General features: G+C 39.3%; 1 protein-coding gene, 1 non-coding gene and 1 pseudogene across 3 annotated transcripts; all 3 read left to right on the top strand.

Annotated features, from left to right (window-relative positions):
* Window positions 1-2,896: 2,896 nt before the first annotated feature.
* LOC136843684 (N(4)-(Beta-N-acetylglucosaminyl)-L-asparaginase) lies at window positions 2,897-18,878 on the top strand. 2 transcript variants are annotated; one of them, XM_067112246.1, is made up of 4 exons: window positions 2,897-3,126; window positions 8,926-9,093; window positions 16,722-16,878; window positions 17,714-18,878. In XM_067112246.1, exons 1-4 carry the CDS (start codon window positions 3,093-3,095, stop codon window positions 18,477-18,479), a joined length of 1,125 nt encoding a protein of 374 aa, XP_066968347.1. In that variant the 5' UTR covers window positions 2,897-3,092; the 3' UTR covers window positions 18,480-18,878. The 2 variants fall into 2 exon arrangements, with proteins under 2 accessions (XP_066968347.1, XP_066968348.1); XM_067112247.1 differs by having other exon boundaries at window positions 2,951-3,077.
* LOC136844505 (U6 spliceosomal RNA) lies at window positions 11,057-11,158 on the top strand. Its single transcript, XR_010854901.1, has one exon. It is a non-coding gene; the product is annotated as a U6 spliceosomal RNA (small nuclear RNA).
* LOC136844517 (5S ribosomal RNA) lies at window positions 12,605-12,722 on the top strand (annotated as a pseudogene).
* Window positions 18,879-19,484: the final 606 nt, after the last annotated feature.

The following is a 19,484-nucleotide window of genomic DNA, read 5'->3' as shown; positions in this document are numbered from 1 at the left end:
TTTTTTCGATTTTCTCTTCCTTGTCGTCGCTGTTTGAATGGCTATGTATTTAGTTTCTAAAAAAAAAAGCCTTTGTTGCATGTTGGCCCTATTTAATTTAATATAAATATATGCATGCTCCTCCGTATTGCCTTCGGTAGAATGTTTCTGTTGGGAACTTTGATTCAATTCTTTATCAGGATGTATTTCAAAACACATTTCGTACTAAGTTCTAGCCTTAATATTTAAACAATTATCGAGTCTAGTAAACATGGGTGACTATTCCAAGGGGAATAATATTTAGCAGTGATAACCTTGTTCATTAGACCTTGTAAGCAACTTCAGGTAACAAGTTTATGACCATTATATGTATACTTTAAATTCACTTAGAGCTGCATGTATAGTTTCAGGGGGCTTGATTGTAAACCTAGATAAAATGCGATGAAAAATTTGGGGCTAATAATAATAATAATAATAATAATAATAATAATAATAATAATAATAATAATAATGTTAAATAGAATGGCTGCATTTTGCGAATTAATTTTATACTGAGTTTTCTCAATTTTTCTGATAATTCGCCTTTCCTACACATCTTTTTTTTAACATGCTTTTTTCCCATTTTGTATGGGGTAAGCACGTTGCCTTCTTTTGAAGGACTTTGATTTGGCTTTGGGGTAGACCGTAGTCTCGATCGGCTGCCCTGCCTGTCATTGCTTAGACCCCGGTAGTGTATGTACATGTATTGTACCAGTCACCAGCGCCCTTTCTCCCAGCAGCGAGAAGTTGTTGTGCGGTTAGGTCGACAGTTCGAGATACTAGTCAGTAATTGACCAATGTTCATATTTCGATGGATGAAACAAAGTATTTCTTACAGCAGAAACTCTTTATTGTAAAGCATTACAGCAGGTTACTGAAACCTGGGATGTACATCCGTAGATTCTCCTGATGGTATTTCTTCTTTTTCTGAAGTTTGTCTGGTGTTTTTAGTACTTTTTCTGTCGACATGTTTCGACCAGTTCGATGGTCATCTTCTGGACGTTGGGATGAGTTTGGAGACACGGGGTGCTCATGGCGGTATATATATAGGGGCCTCAGATCAGGTCGATTTTTCGTTGGCTGCCTGAGGCGATTCTTCTCGGGCGAAGTCTCCTCTCGCCCGGTGATGGTTTTAATAATAATAATAATAATAATAATAATAATAATAATAATAATAATAATAATAATAATAATAATAATAATAAGGAATTATTAAGCAAAAATATTCCAAAGTAATGGAAAAGAGTGGGACTTAAATTATCCTGCTAATGAAATAGCATTTACAAGAATTATATATTTTAGCCTACCTCAAAAGATTACAGTAGAGTTTTCTTATATTACATTTCTTAATAGTTTAGGTCACTTGTCTCACTTATGCAAGATCTTGTCAAGACAGGTTAGTCAAGCCAGTTCTTAATTGTTTGCCATCTTCATTTCTCTTTCGAAAGACAAAATGTATACATAAAGCTTAATTTTATGAATCTTACTTTCATAGAAAAAAACTAACTCTTCAACTTGAGATGATATTTATGTGTTTGCACCATAATAATTTATAACTGAATACCCTGCACTATACTGTAATAAATGCTAAATTCTTAGTAATGCTTATTTCATTCTCCAGTATCAGTCGTATTTTTGTAACCAATAGCGTCTACTTAGAATTTCTTATAAGAATTTCAAATCTTAGGGCAATTTTTTTTGTTTTAGTTTAAACTTTATCCAAATACACATCGCGTACTTGACATCAGAGCCAGCCAGTGCCCAACATAATACTTTCTTTTTTTTCTAATGTACACAGGTTCTGTAGTAATAATGTCGGACTCAAAACAGTCACCTCGAGTACTTCTCACCCCAGTTATCCCATAGCAATTTTGAGTACTGTATAGTTGCTGAAGTGAATTTTATTTTGTTATATACATGTTAAATAATATAAGACAGCAAAATATTTCGGAAATTACAGTTGATAAACAGTTTTCACATCCTTAGCTGTCTTTATAGTACAGTCTCAGCTCAGTGTGCGGGTGTCTTAAATAGTTCCTCTACTTGCTTTTTGGTTAATTTTTTCTTCACGTCTAATGAAGCCGAATTTAGCTAGTACTTTCTTATACCTAGTGTAGGTTGCTTGTCCAGTAAAAAATTAGCTATGTTCAAGTAATCTGCAATTGCATCATATTTATGAGATACGTAACCAAGTTGCAACCCTAACTGGAAAAGCAGAATGTACAAGCCAAAAGGCTTCAGTAGAGATGAGACAGCAACCCACTGCACAGAAAGAAATGTGGAAATAAAGAATAAACTTTCTATAAGAAATTAAAAAAACAAAACAAACAAGTTAAAATAGACAAACCTGCCCCCACCCCCTTAGCCTAAAAAAAAAAAAAAACGAACCCATTTGAAATTTTGGAGCTCCAACGATCCAACCAAATTGCTAGGAAAATACTTCCATAATCTTGTCACAGCTGGTACGCAACTTCTATAATTCCTTAGATAGGAAAGTTACCAAATATTTTTAAAGACTTGCTTAATAAACTTTTTTTTTGTACAAGTGAAGCGCAATAGATAGAATATGTTCCTCTAAAGTCTAAACTGAATTACGTTGATCTTTTTCTTGTTCATGATTTTTTTATAATTACCCTTAGACTATTTTCATTACACAATAAAAAATAAATAGGAAGTGGACGGTGTTTTAAATATGATCTGATTTTAGATGAATTTTCGAGAAAATTCCTTCTATTAGAACGAAAACTGATGAGAGATTCCTCAAAGTATCTAGTCCTGTGGTAGATTTTCATGCCTTGTTATTCAGAAAACAGACGCGTACTCACACACACACATATAGATACATACATACGCATAGAGAGAGAGAGAGAGAGAGAGAGAGAGAGAGAGAGAGAGAGAGAGAGAGAGAGAGAGAGAGAGAGAGAGAGAGAGAGAGAGAGCGCGTAAGCAGCGGACGTTAGATGCTTCGGATGACGTAACCGGGCGTTTGTTTACACTGAGGGGGAAGAGCTTCAATCAGCTGATCATGAACTATTATTAGACAACAACGGGATATAAAGGTGAAGTTCGGGTACATGCCAACCATATTCGGCGTTCGTCTATTATATAGTAAGTGTTTACTTCTCAAGTCTTTAGCTCCGCGCCTGTTTTTATCTTGGAAACTGTTTTCTTCTACACTTTTAGGGCTTCTGATACTGGCGGTGCATTTTTTTGTCGTCGGCCAAATGGAATGCCCCTTCGCCGTGTTTAGTACTGGCCCCGGGGGCCGCGGTACCCTTACGTTAACAAGTTATTGCACTTGCCGGACGGGATATGAACCGTTCCAAACAGACGTACCCGTGCTCTGTCTTATGAAGATCGCGTATGGAACCCTTTGTTGGATGGACTTCGGGGGTTAATTACAGTTTGATTATATTCGTGCGACAAAAATTGAGGGTAAATCTATAATTAGCAACCAAAAAACTGTAGAAAAAGTCAAGTTAGAAGGAAATCGCCGCCGCGGAGCTACTATATAGTTCTACCCAAATTACATCTACCGTGTTTTTCATTGTTATTTTGGCTAAGGGCATATATTTTTACCTTTCAATCCTTTCTTTGTTGAAAAAAAACGAACCTAATGGTGGGCACAAGGCCCTTACAGCACAGCCTAACTTATGGTGAAAGACAATAAAGGCATAACTTTAATTGGGAAAATTTTGAATTAATCCATTATCGTTATTTCTAAGTATTAGCCCTGCACGGACTGTAAGAAACAGTTCCACGAATATGAAAGTCATTACGGAGCCATATGTTCAAGAAGGGATTGGCTAAGGAAATCTATTATAAAAAGAACCATTTTAACCTAACATACCCTAACCTAACCTAACCTAGTAGGCTATGTTACTTAGCTAGGGGGCTCTGCCCCCCGACCCTGCCCCCCCGTGAAGGAAACTCCACTTTCTACTAAAAGTTCCCCTATAACATTGCGCTTGCGCAATAGCAAAAATATAATCAGTTGTGAGGTTAATTACAGTAGAGTGACAAAAAATAATAGTAAATTCTTGATAAGTAACCAGAATAATTTAGAAAAAGTAAATTTCCAAGGTAATACCCAACGCAGAGCAAATACTTAGTTCTACCCCATTATCACATATTGGACTTGAAAATATAAATTTCCTATGCTTTAATGTGTGCTCTGAACATTTCTTATGTTCGTTTCAGTTGCGAATAACCCAACCAACTACATAATAGGCCTATTATGCACTAGGGCAGTGTTTCTCAACCCTTTTATACCAACAGCACACCTAAAATCTCATAAGAATATCACGGCACACTTAGCAAAATTTAAAAGATTATGCATTTAAATATTATGAGATGGAACCACAGACTTAAAAAAAAATGTATAAATATGAACTTACTTTATTTCAGTATTTCTATTCAGTCAATTGTACAGCTTATTAGTGTGAAACCTGTGCTTGGTGTTTTTTTGCGACCTCTTCAATATTTGGTTGAATGTGTGATAAGCAGACCTCATTTCTTCAGTTGAGCGTAGTGTCTCACGCTTATTAGTTTTGATGTTATTTAGGGTTGAGAAGCCTAGTTCACATAGATAAGAAGTAGAGAATTGTAACAGAAGTGATAAAGCTTTTTTAGCTAATATGGGATATTCCTGTTGCATAGAAATCCAAAATGCATCAATGGGTACTGTTGAATGTTTTATTTTAAGCCCTTGATCACTAGAAATGGTGGCCAGTTCTTCTTCTTCATATACCTGTTGTCCAGTATTAGAAGGAACATTTATGAAGGGATTTCGAATCCAATCATACTTTTCTGTGATGGAAAATAATGGTTGATGTTTTCAAAGAGCGCTGTCAGATAAGTAACCACAATGGGGATAATTTTTTAATGCGAGTGGTATGCATTGAAGGAAACATATCAGAATTACCTGAGCTTGCTCTATTTTTCCAAATAACAATTTTCTTTTTTAGGGCAGCCAGTTTATCTGTTGAAGTTAGAATATTTTCATATCTACCTTGCATGCTACTGCTTGTATTGTTTAATTTACTAAATATTTCTATTAAGTATTCCAGTTTAGACACCCAAAATTCGCAACGAAGATATCCACAGAATTTTCCCTGCTTTTCTCGGTCAAAAAATGCACTTAATTTCTTGTGTAATTCTTGAACATGAGTTAACACTTTACCTTTCCACAGCCATCAAACTTCGGTATGCATTAGTAATCTGGCATGCTGGGAGTCCATTTCTTTCCATAGTTGTTCAGATAATAAAAAGTCTTACTGTGGCACACCAGTGTGCCATGGCACAGCGGTTGAGAATCACTTCACTAGGGTAAAGACCTGGTACCTTAAGTTAGGTCAGGTGCGGTTGCTTAGATCATTTGCAAACATAACGAACGTCAGAAAGGTTTATAACCAACATTAAAATGTAGGAAAGTGATATTTTCAAGTGCAAAAGGCAATAATGATTTAAATTAATATTCGATCCAACCATCACACCCAATTAAAAAAAATGACATTCTCATGATAAGAACTATCTAAGGCTAGTTGGGCAAACAGTCCAAACTCGAGCCTACAGTACAGTAATTGGTCAAGGCCAGCTTAAATTAAGTGCCTTATAATTTTAGGCATTATATTATGTTTACACTTTACTTATTGTTTGGTATGTAGCGTATATTTTCACTTTTTCTCAGGACAATGTAGTTTTTGCTTTTTGACCTGCCCTATCTTTACTGTACCTACATTCATATTCTCTTTCTTGCCTCTTTCTTTCCAACATCTCCTAACAATTGTTTCATAGTGCAACTGCAAGGTTTTCCTCTTGTTACACTTTTAAAACCTTTTTACTCTCAATTTCCCTTCCGGCAGTGAGTAACCTCATAGGTCCCAGAGCATGGCCTCTGGCCTAGATTTTATATTCAATTCCACTCCAAACTCAAGCCTACAGTAATTGGTCAAGGCCAGCTTAAATTAAATAGTTTATAATTTTAGGCAAGATATTATATGTATATACTATGTCTATTTATTGTTTGGTGTGTGAGATATCTTTTCACCATTTTTCTTTGGTCAGTGTAACTGTTTCTTCTTGGCTTGCCCTATCCATGACCATCTAACATTGCATGGAATCACAGCAGGAGACCAAGGTTTTTGGTTGCACATAAATAAGGGATTAATGCTAACAGTGATGGTAAAATCCACTCAAAGGAAAAGAAAAGTAGCGGGAGAACTAAAGGCTTCATCTCTATTCTCTTTATAAAAAAAGAAAATTACCCAAATAAGGTAAAATGCAACTTGAAATGTTTTATCCGAAGCTCTCCGTCCACCCTGGTCCTCCCATTGAACATAACATTGCTCAGGATGCTGTTTCCTAAATATTCCATAACCTAACCTGACCAGGAGATTTACATCCAGGAACCACCCCAGTCCACTTGATCTCACCTAGGGGACTACTATTTATCTGACCCTACCCTCCACCCTCTCAAATGTGCTTTTTATTTTAAATTTGGGAAGTGGAAGGGTGAAGTTGCTAGTCCAACTTTGTCAGGAGGTCGAAACTTATGTCCTTGATAGCTACTCATGGTAACTGAGTTGCCAGGTGGAATAATGTTCTGTCCTCTTGATGTTGGAATTCCTAACCTCGAACTTACACGAGGTTGGGTTCTAGAACCCCTCGCTCACGGTGAGTATTCGCATAAGTTTAATACAGTCACTGAAAATGCTGATAAATGCTTATTTCTAGAATTTAAACATTAAATATGACCCTAATTGTGCTCCCAAAACTTTTAAATGAAATTAAAATTAGTGTAATTTCATTTAAAAGTTAGCATAATACATTAACCCTAGAAAAGAAATAAATGCTTGACATACAGTACAGTATCATAATGGGTACTGTATTTACCACACTAGTGCATTTACAGTAGGTTCGTATGTATACTAATGTTACCCCTAATTCATGGGATGCCATTTTCTTTTTCATTCACAGAGTAGTCATAAATCGCAGTCATAACGAAGGTAGGCTACACAATTCAGTAAAATAAAGTGATGTTCGCAGGAGGTAAAGTTAAAATTCTATAAATTCAAAATTATGTACGGTACAGGTAAAATCGTACAGAGAAATAATTTGTAAAAGCGTGTGAGCGCTAACTATGAACAAGAGAGAGAGAGGACTGTAATATAAATTTTCCATACCAATTTTACACTTAAAAGCATGAAAACTAATAAAATACTTCAGAAATTAAACAAACACTTTTTGCAGGGGTACCACATCTTTGAAAAGTGCAAGAATTTTTTGAATTGGTATCACATCTTGTAAAAGTACACTAACTGTACATGCTGTAATTACATGTAATACAGATTGCACCAGCAGTTTTCTCTGAGGTTAACAGAGTATTTTTCACAGAACGACACTAATACAACACTTAGTTATGCCTCTAATGTGTTTTAGTACAGTAACGAATTCATTTTATCAAACCGGCGTGACTGAAGAACCTCATCTCGAGGTCGTGTGTGGTCCTAGTGACAAAGACTTTGCGAATGGGCATAATACAGTGACTGTACTGCCTTTGTATCATATTTATGCACAAAATTATAAATAATATGAATTTTCCGTACCAATTTTACACTAAAAAGCGTGGAAACTTATAAATGTGCAGTACTTCAAAAAATTAAACAAGCACATTCTGCGGGGTATCATCTCTGAAAAGTGCTGTAACTTTGCGAATGGGTATCACGTCTTGTAAAAGTACACTAACTGTATGTGCTGTTTACCTTTGTATCATTTATGCATATACAAAAATAAAAATAATAAATTTTTCATACAGATTTTACACATAAAAGCATGAAAACTTACGAATCACTTCAAAAATTAAACATAAACACTTCTGCAGGGTCTCTTGAGGATTTCGCAAATGTTGCGTGTCTGTGAAAAAATTGCATATACCAATTAGTTAGGTTCCAATGAAAAGTCTGTGAATTTGCGCAACTCAAATAGCATAAGATTGAGGTATTACTGTACTCATGACCATTCATGCACTTTGACTGATGAAACTACCTGATAGTAACTTTCAGATACCTGTAATCCTACACCTTAAGTAACTTTTAGTTTGCCTAAATGGTTAGATGCCTGGGGAAGTTTTTGCACCTGATTGGTTCTCAGATTATCTGTTGATGAGTTTTAGATATCTTTGACTATTTTACATTTTAGATGTTGCTGGAACTACCCAAAGCTGAACTCTGATAGACTCTGGCATACATCAGGTGGCAGCCTACTTCTTATTATGTCCAGCAAAGTGTGTACTACTAGGGTGCTCTGCCTAAAGTTTTCAACTTCTAGTTGTAGTACGTGGAAATTGTTCAGCACAAAAAATGCTATTTGCACAAATGGCTTGGAAGCACATTTAGCTACCAGAATAAAGGTTTTTACCCTTGCCTCTTTGTATGACTAGCTCTTCATGACATACCTGCTCCATGGTAGCTAGACTACTGGATGGAAACCATACTACTTGATAGTAGCCAAACATCTGGTCATATTCTTTCTAGTACTATAGGAAATCATGTTGAATGTATCCACTGGAAATGGAAAGCATCTGATATTTCTAAATACAGGTACTGTATACTGATTCCTTTTAGAATAAGGTTTGTCCTCCAAATCCAGAGACTGGATTTATCTCTTAGCATGCTGGAGTGAACAATGCAGTTTCTTCTCCTCATTCTGGGTTGGCTAACTTTTCTACTATAGACGTGTAAAACATGCACAGTAGAGTTTGTTAGGTATAATATAATGAGTATTTGTATATTTGGAAACATAAAGATGATTTGAAAATTATTGTTTTTCTGATCTTGGGCAACATGAAAAATATTTTAGTGCATGAAGAAAAGTTATCTGGTAATACTTACCCTGTATTATTTTCAGGAAGGATAGCCATGAGACGATTTTTGTCAACTCTGTGGACAGTACTGCCTATGATAGTCATTCTGGTTATTTTAGCCAATAGGAACATTGGACAGAGACTTAGTGCAACAAATCCTTCAATACCATTGGTGGTGAATACTTGGAGATTCACCAATGCTACTGAGAAAGGCATGTGAAATTCATTTGATCTTCTACTTTAGTTATTGTTTAGAAAAGTCACTTTTTATATCAGGTCCACTCTTACTGAAATCTAGGGTTGTTGGTACAGTACCTAGTATGGAAATTATTACATACTGTTATTTTTGTTTAAAGAGTGTATTACTGTTAGATTTTCACTAAAATAATTGAAAATAAGCATGATAGCATTGTATGCAAACAGCCATGTTGGGTTGAACTGAAATATAAGTTTGTTCATGAGACTTACCTGCCAGATATATATATAGCTGTATTCTCGAAGGTCCGACAGAATTTCAAATTTCGCGGCACGCAGTGGCCGGTCAGGTGGTTAGTACCCATTCCCGCCGCTGGGAGGCGGTATCAGGAACCATTCCCATTTTCTATTCAGATTTTCTCTGTCGCCGGACTGTCAACACCTGTTGTCAGTTCCTCCGCCTTTTGGATTTCAGGAAATTTGTTGTCACTTAAGTATTTTGGTTGTTTTTTGGTATTCGACTGGATCTGTGACTTGGCATACGCTCTTTGTGGACCGTTTTTTGATTTTGCTTTTGACTTTTCTTATAATTAAGATGTCTTACCTCTAGCTATCGAGTCTGTAGCTTGGGTGAATGTAAGGTGAGGCTATCGAAGACTTTGATAGTTCCTCACTCTTTATGTATATATGTAAGGGTGTTCAATGCTCTATGATAATCGGTAATGAATGTGTGGGGATTGTCTGAGGGTGAGTGGAAGTAATATGAAGCCTATATGCTTAAATTGGGCGTGATAGGCTGAGGAAATCTTCCTCCCAGAGTGCATCCTTAGTTGGACAGTCAGGGTTTTCTCCTACTAGTAACCCTGTAATAAATTTATTACTAACCTGTAGTTTGTTGCTGCAGAAGGTAATTCCCTGGCTCTCGTGTGGAGTCAATGCGTGCTCTTGAAACTAAAGTGAATGCAATTCAAACGCATAGTGTTAGTGCTAGTGCCCCTAGTGTTGTGGAGGGGGCGTCAGATCGGCCCTATAATGCCTCTAGGCCTGGACCTCTGTCGAACTCCCAGGACCAGGGAGGGGGCATGTCGAAGTCGCATGAGGGTTACGGGGCTTCCACCGATCTGGCGCCCTTCGGCAGGTCCTGATGACGCTACCCAGGCTGCCAGGGATCGTGCTCAGGCACGCATCCTAAAGGATTGCTTCGTCCCTCCGACACGTCCTCCCCGCCTCCCGGGGTTGGAGCTCTCGGTTGGACTCGCCCTCTTAAGAGAAGCTTAGAGGAGAGGACGCTTCACGTCCTCTTCCTCTAGACGTTTGTACTCTTCCCCGAAAGTTGCGTGGAACTTCCTCTGCAGAAGAGAATAAAGTGTTTTTCGATGATCACTCTACTTGACCCCCCTGTCGCGCTAAGGCAAGGGCTAGAGCTTCTTCCCTGTGGAAGGAAGTATACGTCTCTCGCCCCTTTCCTTCTCTCAGGTTCAGCCCTTCTCCCGAGAGTGGCTTCTCCAACGCTAAGTTTTTGTTGGGTTTGCAACAACAGCTGGATGCTCTCATGAACCTTTCAAGATTCGTATCTGCCTGTTAGAGGTACAGACTTTCACCTTCGTCTCCCGCTCGGAGAACGATACAGAGCGTCTGTCGTCTAGAGAGAGTGTTTAGTGGCTTCCTATTCGCCTTCCCGAGTTGAGGTGTTGGCCTTTTCTCTTGTCTCGCGCCAGGAGCGCGTCTTGCTCTTCGTGCGGCGCTTCTCACGCCACACGCCGCTTCCTCACCTTGACGCGCGCGCGCCTAGCCATGACGCCGCGCCACGCTGTGACTCTCTTCTTCTAGTACTTGCCACGGAGCCTCGCGCATCACGCCATGACGCTCCGCGCTTTCGCCCGTATAGCTTCAAGTCTTGTGTTGACACCGCTCAGTTGTTTATCATGTCGCACAACTACCCGCTTCAACATCTGATGTCCTTCTTAATTTAGCCAGTACTTGCTTCGGCAGTAGCCTACATATACCAATTGGAACGATACAGAGAAGATTAGCATGGCTCTTCATGCGGATGACACGCTAATCGTGGCGTTCCACATTTTTTATGTTTACTATAATGTGCTCTAGTTGACGACTTCTTCGTTCGCGGGAGTTCCGCTTACGTATCGGCCGAATCGGAACTACTTTCACCACTCACTCAAGACCCACCAGCCGCGAAGAACATCCTCTTTCGTCACAGCCTTTGTATGAAGAGAAACTTCTTTCGTCTTCTTCTTCCTCTGATTATCAGACTCTGGCTTTTTCTTAGGGATCTGTTTCCTGAGACTTTTCAACCCGTCGGCTCCTCTCTCTCCACCCTCGCAGTTGTCTTTGTCTTAAGGGGAGCGTTTGACGAAAAAAATCGGAAATAAAATTTTCTGGGATATTTTATATATGGCATCATACATATCCTGACTATCTTCTCAGAAAGTTTTATTTAAAAGTTCGCCACAGTTAGAAGTTTTAAACAAAACAGTAACCTATCATAGGTCAAATTACATTTTTCATATAATGTAATGATATTGTCAGTATATCGGTGGTAATTTCCTTTAGCTATGAAATAATATCTAATGCGATCTATGGCAACCCTGTGGACATAGTACGATCAGCGAAAGACAGGAATGCCGCAGGGCAGTCAGTGGCAGTCAGTCAGTAGCAGCTCAGAGCTTGACTAAGTAAACGTCGCTGGCCAACCTCAGCCGTGTTTTGACACTCGCTTCATTTAGCTTCATTTAGCGAAGTTATATTACTTTGCAGGTCTATTTTTGGCTTTTCATTATGTCATAAAAACATCAAACTGTGTAACGGCAAGCAAATAAATACACAGAGAAGCAAAAAATATCTCCTTCATAACGCTTGCACCGATCTCAGATACAAAAAAGTAAACGAAAGCTAAATGTTTGCATAACAAAGGGGCTTCCATGGGAAGCAACACGAGACCCGCACCACGAGAAAGAGTTTTTTCCCGAAGAAATGTCACTTCCAAGAGGTAGCAAGTGACTCCTTCATCTCCAGACTCCCTTTGCAACCAGGCTTCATTTGCACAAGCCTGGAAAAAGAGTGAGGGCAGACGTTTGGTCCCTCCTACTGTTAGAGAGAGGTTACTTGATTCCCCTTCCTGTCTCCTCTTTTGTTTTTTGTTTCCCAACTGCCTTCCTGTCAAACAGAAAATTGTTTGACCTGCTCAAAGATGTTCGAGCGAGAGAGCAGTGGAACAGATATTGACCGGTGTTCCCGGGATTTTACTACAGATTGTTTCTAGTCCCGAAACTTTCAGTAGGCTGGAGACCCGTCTTGGACGTCAACAGGTCGAACAACTTGGTCGGAAGGAAAAGTTCAAGATGGAGACCTAGCAGTCAATACTAGGAGCCCTTCATCCCGGGGATTGGATGGTATCTTTGGATCTCCAAGATACTTATCTTCACGCCCAATTCATCCAATGATCGGTGAAGTATCTCAGGTTGTCTTGGGGACTAGACGTACCAGTTCAGGGCTCTGCTTTGGACTCTGCACAACGGCCATACCACGTTGAAAACACCGCTTCTCGTCCGATCAGCGGTTAAGCAACGTTGGGTCTGGTCAGTACTTGGATGGTTGACCGCCTGGGAAACACCAGATGCTGTTGGCGTCACATTTTGCTCGAGGGTGTTTACATCGCCTCATGAAAAAACGTTGCGATGCAGTTGCATCTGTCGCACGTCAGGATCTCACTCTACTTGGACGACTGGTTGATTACGAAAGCGCCGTCGGCGAAGGTATCTGGAGGACCTTCAGTTGACTCTGCAACTCGTGAAGTCCCTGGGACTTCTGGTCTGTGGAGAAGTCGCAGCTGATTCCCTCACTGTCCATTGTGTCTGGGAATTCAGATCTATTCAGCGGCTTTTATAGCGTCTCCGTCGCAAGAACGGCAACTTCTATGTACGAAAAGTTTAGGCCTTCTTGGAAAAGGAAACATGCTAGGTGAAGGAAGGAATGAGTCTGCTGGGGACCATTTCCTCGCTGGAGAAGTTTGTTTTTCTGGGAGTCTGCATCTCAGGCCTCTTCAGTTCTTTTTGTTGGAGAACTGACAAAGCAAGGAAGACTTGAAGAGGAATTGAGAATTCTTCCCTTATATAAAGAGGATCTGTGGTGGTGGCTCGATCCAACGGAATTGCAGTAAGGGATCTCCCTCAAGCTTCTGAACCCCAACCTAGTGTTGTTTTCCGACGGGTCGTCAAACAGGTTGGGGGCAACACTAGAGGAGAGAAAGTGTTAGGAACCTGGAGAGGAACAGGTGTCCTGGCACATCGACTTCAAAGATTTGGCGGCCATCTTTAGCTCGCCAATTCTTCGAGTCCAAGTTTGCAATCGTGTAGTTCTAGCAAACTCGGACAATACTACTTGTTCCCTGTTCAGCCTTGCAAGAGAGATTATTCTTTGAGCCTATGCTCGCAACATTTCGATTCTCACAAGTTTTGTTGCAGGGGTCGAAAATGTTCGAGCAGACCTGCTCTGTTGGCGCCATCAACTCCTGCCGAAAGAATGGACCCTTCATCAGGGAGGTTTGCCAAGATTTTGGAAATTTTGGGGTCGCCATCTTGTGGATATTTTCACGACCTCAAGAACAGCGAGGCTCCTCTATAAAGCTCATCTGTACTGACCCTGGGGCAGTTGCGATAGTTGCTCTTCCCTGGGATTGACGGAATAGATGTTCGCCTTTTTCCCCTGTTCTAAATTCTGGGAGAAGTCATGCCAAGTTCGCGTCTCTGAGGGACGAGTATGACTCTCATCCCCACGTTTTGGCCTTCGAACCACTGGTTCTCGGGGTTTCTCTTCTGGTTGGTAGACGTTCGAGGACCCTTCCCTATGAGAGCAGACCTGCTCATACAAACCCACTTCACGAGATATCTTTGAATCTCCCCGCTCTGAACCTGACTGCTTTCAGACTATCGAAACTTGGTCAGAGCGAAGGGGTTTTTCTGGCCAGGTGGCACGGGCCATCGCTAGAGCCAGAAGTTCTTCATCTAAAGGATATATCTAGCGAAGTGAGCAACCTTCAAAGGTTGGTGTAGAAGAAGGGCTTTCCTCTTCCTCTATCACTGTGAGCCAGGTTATGGATTTTCTCCTTTACTTAAGAGAAAACTCGATATAGCAGTTCCGACTATCAAGTGTTATCGAGCATGCTTTCGATTGTATTCAGACACAGAGGATTAGCTTTGTCTGACAATAAGGACCTCCACGATCTTACGAGCTCTTTCAAGACGTCCAAGGTTCCTCAGCTGATTTCCCCTGCTTGGAACTTGGACGTAATGCTCAAGTTTTTGATGTTTAGTCCTTTTGAGCCTCTCCACTCTGCATCTCTTAAGGATGTTACTCAAATGGCATTCCTCGCGTAAGGGAGTGAGAGAAGTTCGAGGCCGTCATGTGGGCTTCAAGGAACACAATGCCGTCTATTCTTTAAGCCCAAAGTTCTTGGCTAAGAATGATAGGTCTTCTAACCCTTGGCCTAGACACTTTGTAATCAAAGGTTTAGCAGACCTTATTGGACAGGAACCTGAGGGAGTTCTATGTCCAGTTAGAGCTCAAGTACTACCTTAAAAGAACACAGGACACTCGTGGTCCATTGGATGTTTTATAGTGGTCTGTGAGACAACCAGTTAAACCTATGTCGAAGAATGCACTGGCATTCTTCATTAGGGACGTCATTATGACGCACACTCTAGTTGTGACGACTCAACTTCAAGTTGTTGAGAGTTAACGCCACGAGGTGAGGGCAGTTGCTACCTCCATGGCTTCAAGAAAATATGGTACTCAGTGACATTTTTAGTGCCACATTTTGGCGAAGTCAATTCGGTGTTTGCCTCACACTCTTGGCAAGATGTTTAGGTAGCATACGAAATTGCTTTTCGCTGGGACCCCTTACATTGCTGCTTCAGCAACCTTGGGGACAGGGGGTAACTCTGATCCTATCCCTTTAATTGTGTTTTTGTGGTTGTTGGGTCGACTACTGGAGGCAGTCTTCCCAATCCCTTGCAAACTAACGCTTTAGGTGTTGGTTAGGTGGTTAGTAATGCTCTTTTGTCCTCTTTGTATGGGCTTATGATCTAGTCACATTGTGGTCACGCCCCGTTGACAGATCATCTAGAAGTCGCCAGCTATATAGGTCACTACCTCGCTGGGGTCTCTAGTAAAGCAGAAGCAGACTAGAGTGACAGTAACCACTCAGTCAGCTACGCTATCAGATAAGGAACCAAAATATTTTTACCAATAATTGGTTTTTTTCTAATTCTTGGCTGTCTCTACCCCCTCCAAAGGTGGTATTCAGCTATATATATATCTGGCAGGTAAGTCTCATGAACAAAATGATATTTTAATGATAAAATAAGTTTGTTCATACTTACCTGGCAGATATATATTTATATTGCCCTCCCTCCTCCCCTCAGGAGACAGTGGCGTTAGAAAATCTGAATAGAAAATGGGAATGGTTCCTGATACCGCCTCCCAGCGGCGGGAATGGGTACTAACCACCTGACCGGCCACTGCGTGTGCCGCGAAATTTGAAATTCTGTCGGACCTTCGGAGAATACAGCTATATATATATCTGCCAGGTAAGTATGAACAAACTTTATTTTATCATTAAAATATCATTTTCAAAGGTTTGGACATTTTATGCATGCATACCCTGTATTTATCTAATTATATATTAATAAATTTTCAAAGAATCTTGATTAAATCTGTAGTGCAAAAATTTCCATTCATTAGTACAATACTTTACTTATGTAATTTTGGTTGTAAATATGGACAAAAAATTCATTTTGACTTTGGGTTGTAAAGTTCCTTGATTTTTATAAGTCCTAAAATAACAATATCCTGTTTTGCGGGGTTTCTTTTGTAGTTGTATGGAATTATTATTGTACATTTGGGTGTCAGAAATGCAGTACAGCATTATGTCCTTTTTTATTCAGAATGTAAATGGAACCTCATGTTCCTTTCACATCAAGTCCATGCAGGATGCCTTCAAGATCTCTTTTGCATTCCTTTTTCTCTACTGTGCTTAGGTTCTACTGTCTAGCTGCCTTTGCACTATCATCTTTCACTCCATCGACAATAGTTTAAGTCATTTAAAATTTATTTGTATTAAAGAAGTCCTTAGTTTTCTATGCTCTTTCCTTGGATACTGTACTATCTTTTAGTAACTTTTCAATATTTTTTGCTTTTTCTCCCTAGAGCTGGCTGATTCATTGCTAGAGATGGGGTTATGAGCCATAGGAAATAGTGGATTAGTGGCCAGGAGTATTACTGTGCTTCTGATGATAGTTTTCTATGCTTGTCTTTCTTGCCTAATAAGATATTTTTGTGTGTTCTCACATTGATTAATGTACTGCTTTCCAATGACCTAGGAATGTAAGCCTTTGAAATGCAAAGAAAAGGTCAGATACACTGAGCCTGGGTAGAGCTCTTGCTTATTTTAACAGATTCTACTGCTCTAGATGTGGTACAGCTCATAGAAGTCACTGATTCAAAATGCCTTTCCAGTGGTATTTTGTGATGTTGATCACTAGTAATTTATCGCTATTTCATGGCAAAAATCCACTGTTTCCCAGTTTTATTTGTGTTTGGTATTTCCAATCCATTTATTTTCTTACAGCTTGGAAAGTATTGTATGAGGACAAGGGCTCTGCCATTGATGCTGTTGAGAAAGGATGTACAGTGTGTGAGCTACTTCAGTGTGATGGTTCTGTAGGATTTGGAGGAAGTCCTGATGAGAGTGGAGAAACAACTCTAGATGCCATGATTATGGATGGGTGAGGAAGAGTTATCTACAGTGTTGCCTTTCCTCTTTGATATATGGAATACTCATGGGTTAGAAGTAAAGGATAGATATGTACTAATTGATATGACTGTTATGATACTAGAGCTTACTGGATTATGATATGCCATTAGAGTTTGTTTTTTTAAGTTAGAGTAAGTAAAGGTTAATAAACTTACAAAGACTGCTTTCAAAAGCTGGTATGTTGCCAGGTCTATGTTGATCATAGTAACATTTTTAATAATTTCTTTAATGTAAATTTATATACTACAGTATGAAGGATCTGCTGTACAGTGGACCCCCGCCATTTCGCGGTTCCAGATTCACGGCTTCACCTATTCACAGATTTCTCTGTGGAACATATACAGTATACACATTATTCGCGGAAAATTAGCCTATCGCGGTATTTTTCATAGAGATATATTCACAGATGAATGTATTTTTATATAATTTTTATGACTAGATACACTTCTTGTGATAAAACTATTAAAATATTCAGGTATAAGCATTTTTTGAGGGCTTTTTGGTGTTTGAACTATCAAAATAGGCATTTATAAGCATTTTTAGAGGAGTGTCAAGTATTTGTGGATTTTAGCTATTGGCGGGGGTTAGTGGTACGCATCCCTTGCGAATACTGGTCGTCGACTGTATTTCTGCTGCAGATTTTGTAATGGCTATTGTCACTGTAAATAGACTATAATACAGTTACTTGGTTCTTAACATGAAAAGTCAGTTTTTCAGTTGTATGTTTAGATTTACACTGGGAGCAGAATGTGTATGAAAAGTTATTTGCACAGTATTGGAATATTAAAATCGGAACTTTTTTACAGTCAAACACATGATGTTGGTGCTGTCGGGGACCTTCGTCGAGTCAAGTCTGCCATTTCTGTGGCTCGTATGGTTATGGAACATACTACTCATACTCTTCTGGTTGGTGAACAAGCCACTGAATTTGCTCTTATGATGGGGTTTCAGGAAGAGAGTCTGACAACAAATCATTCAAAAAAAATGCATGAAGACTGGATTAAGAATTCGTGTCAGCCAAATTACAGAAAAAATGTTATACCTGATCCAACAACCTCATGTGGTCCGTACGTTCCTGCAAGTGTATTGACGAAAGCAAAGAAATGGCTTGTATCCAAAGAAGGCAAGAATTTCAACCTGGCTAACCATGATACAATAGGGATGGTTGCAATTGACTTTGAAGGTCATATTGCTTGTGGAACATCAACAAATGGTGCAAAATACAAGGTTCCTGGAAGAGTTGGTGACTCCCCAGTTCCTGGGAGTGGATCATACGTTGATCGACATGTTGGAGGTGCTGCAGCTACTGGAGATGGGGATGTGATGATGCGCTTCATGCCAGCACTGACTGCTGTTGAAGGCATGCGGAATGGTCTCTCTCCTACGAAAGCTGCTGAAATGTCTGTCCTTCGCATTGCTACTTACTATCCAGATTTCATGGGGGCAGTCATAGCTGTTAATCTAAATGGGGAACATGGTGCTGCATGTCATGGGATTGATGAATTCCCATATTCTATTGCAAATCCAAATTTGCAGCCAGTAACAGTTATGGTTGTGCCTTGCATATCATGATTTGATGGAAAGCATCATTGTTTTATTCTGTGATTGGCTGCATGTTGCAGTTACTTATATTTTATCCATAAAAGCAGCACACAGCATTTAGGAATTTCATGACACTTTATACATTCCACATTTACTAGATAATGTTGGCATTAAGATTATTAGAAATTTTAAAATTTCCAACACCTAGTTTTATCTAATCAGTGACTCACCTTTATTTGATTTTGCCTCATATTACAGTAAACTTGCAGTAGCATCAGGAATCAGTTTTACTTCAATATTAACAAAGTATATTGCACAGGTATTACTTTAGGCATTTTTTTTTATAGCATTTCTTACTGTGGTGAGAGATGGAAACATGGGGTGACAAGAAATTTGTATTTACAAATTTATTAAATATTTTATATTTGTCTTTGTAATATTGTTCTACCTGTTCCTGAACTTCCACAGATATTTTAATCCTGACAATAACTCTACAATATTTCTAATTTTCAAGATATTTACCAGTAGCTATTGTGGTATGGTTCATGGCATCTTTCTACGAACAGTATATCCACATTTATGAAATATATAAATGAATCAGTCCACTGCTGTACATTAGAAGGTAATGTACAGCAGTTTTTTTTTTTTTTTTTTTACATTACATTGCCCTGTACATTTCTTGTTGATCAATAAGCTTTATTGCAATACAGCTGTATATATAAGCATACAACAAACAAATATTTTAATTTACAAATGCATAGAAACCTAGTAGGCTACCTGTGGTCAAGCTTAACTGAGAGCTGAAATGAAGTGGGATTACCAGAGTAAAATTTGTCCCCCAACTGGGGAGATCCCATGATTTATTTGCTCTTCAATTGCCTTCTATTTTATCTCCTACCTGGAACCAGTGAGTTTAAGGGTTTGGGAATACAGCATGCATAGTAAATGTGGTATGTCCCGTAGGGGCTAGTGCCATCAGTGAACCTCACATGGTGCACTGTAGGCATTACTGGAGCTTCGCAGCATCCCTTCGGC

This window comes from Macrobrachium rosenbergii, chromosome 12, assembly GCF_040412425.1.
Source record: "Macrobrachium rosenbergii isolate ZJJX-2024 chromosome 12, ASM4041242v1, whole genome shotgun sequence".
NCBI lineage: Eukaryota > Metazoa > Arthropoda > Malacostraca > Decapoda > Palaemonidae > Macrobrachium > Macrobrachium rosenbergii.
This window is presented reverse-complemented; position numbering and strand designations above follow the sequence as displayed.

What these genes read in the sequence shown, in the direction of transcription:
- LOC136843684 (XM_067112246.1), top strand. Translation starts at nt 3,093, where the DNA reads ATGCCAACCATATTCGGCGTTCGTCTATTATATA. An exon ending in CGGCGTTCGTCTATTATATA is followed by an intron (nt 3,127 to 8,925) that starts GTAAGTGTTTAC and finishes TATTATTTTCAG; the next exon opens with GAAGGATAGCCATGAGACGA. An exon ending in GATGCCATGATTATGGATGG is followed by an intron (nt 16,879 to 17,713) that starts GTGAGGAAGAGT and finishes ACTTTTTTACAG; the next exon opens with TCAAACACATGATGTTGGTG.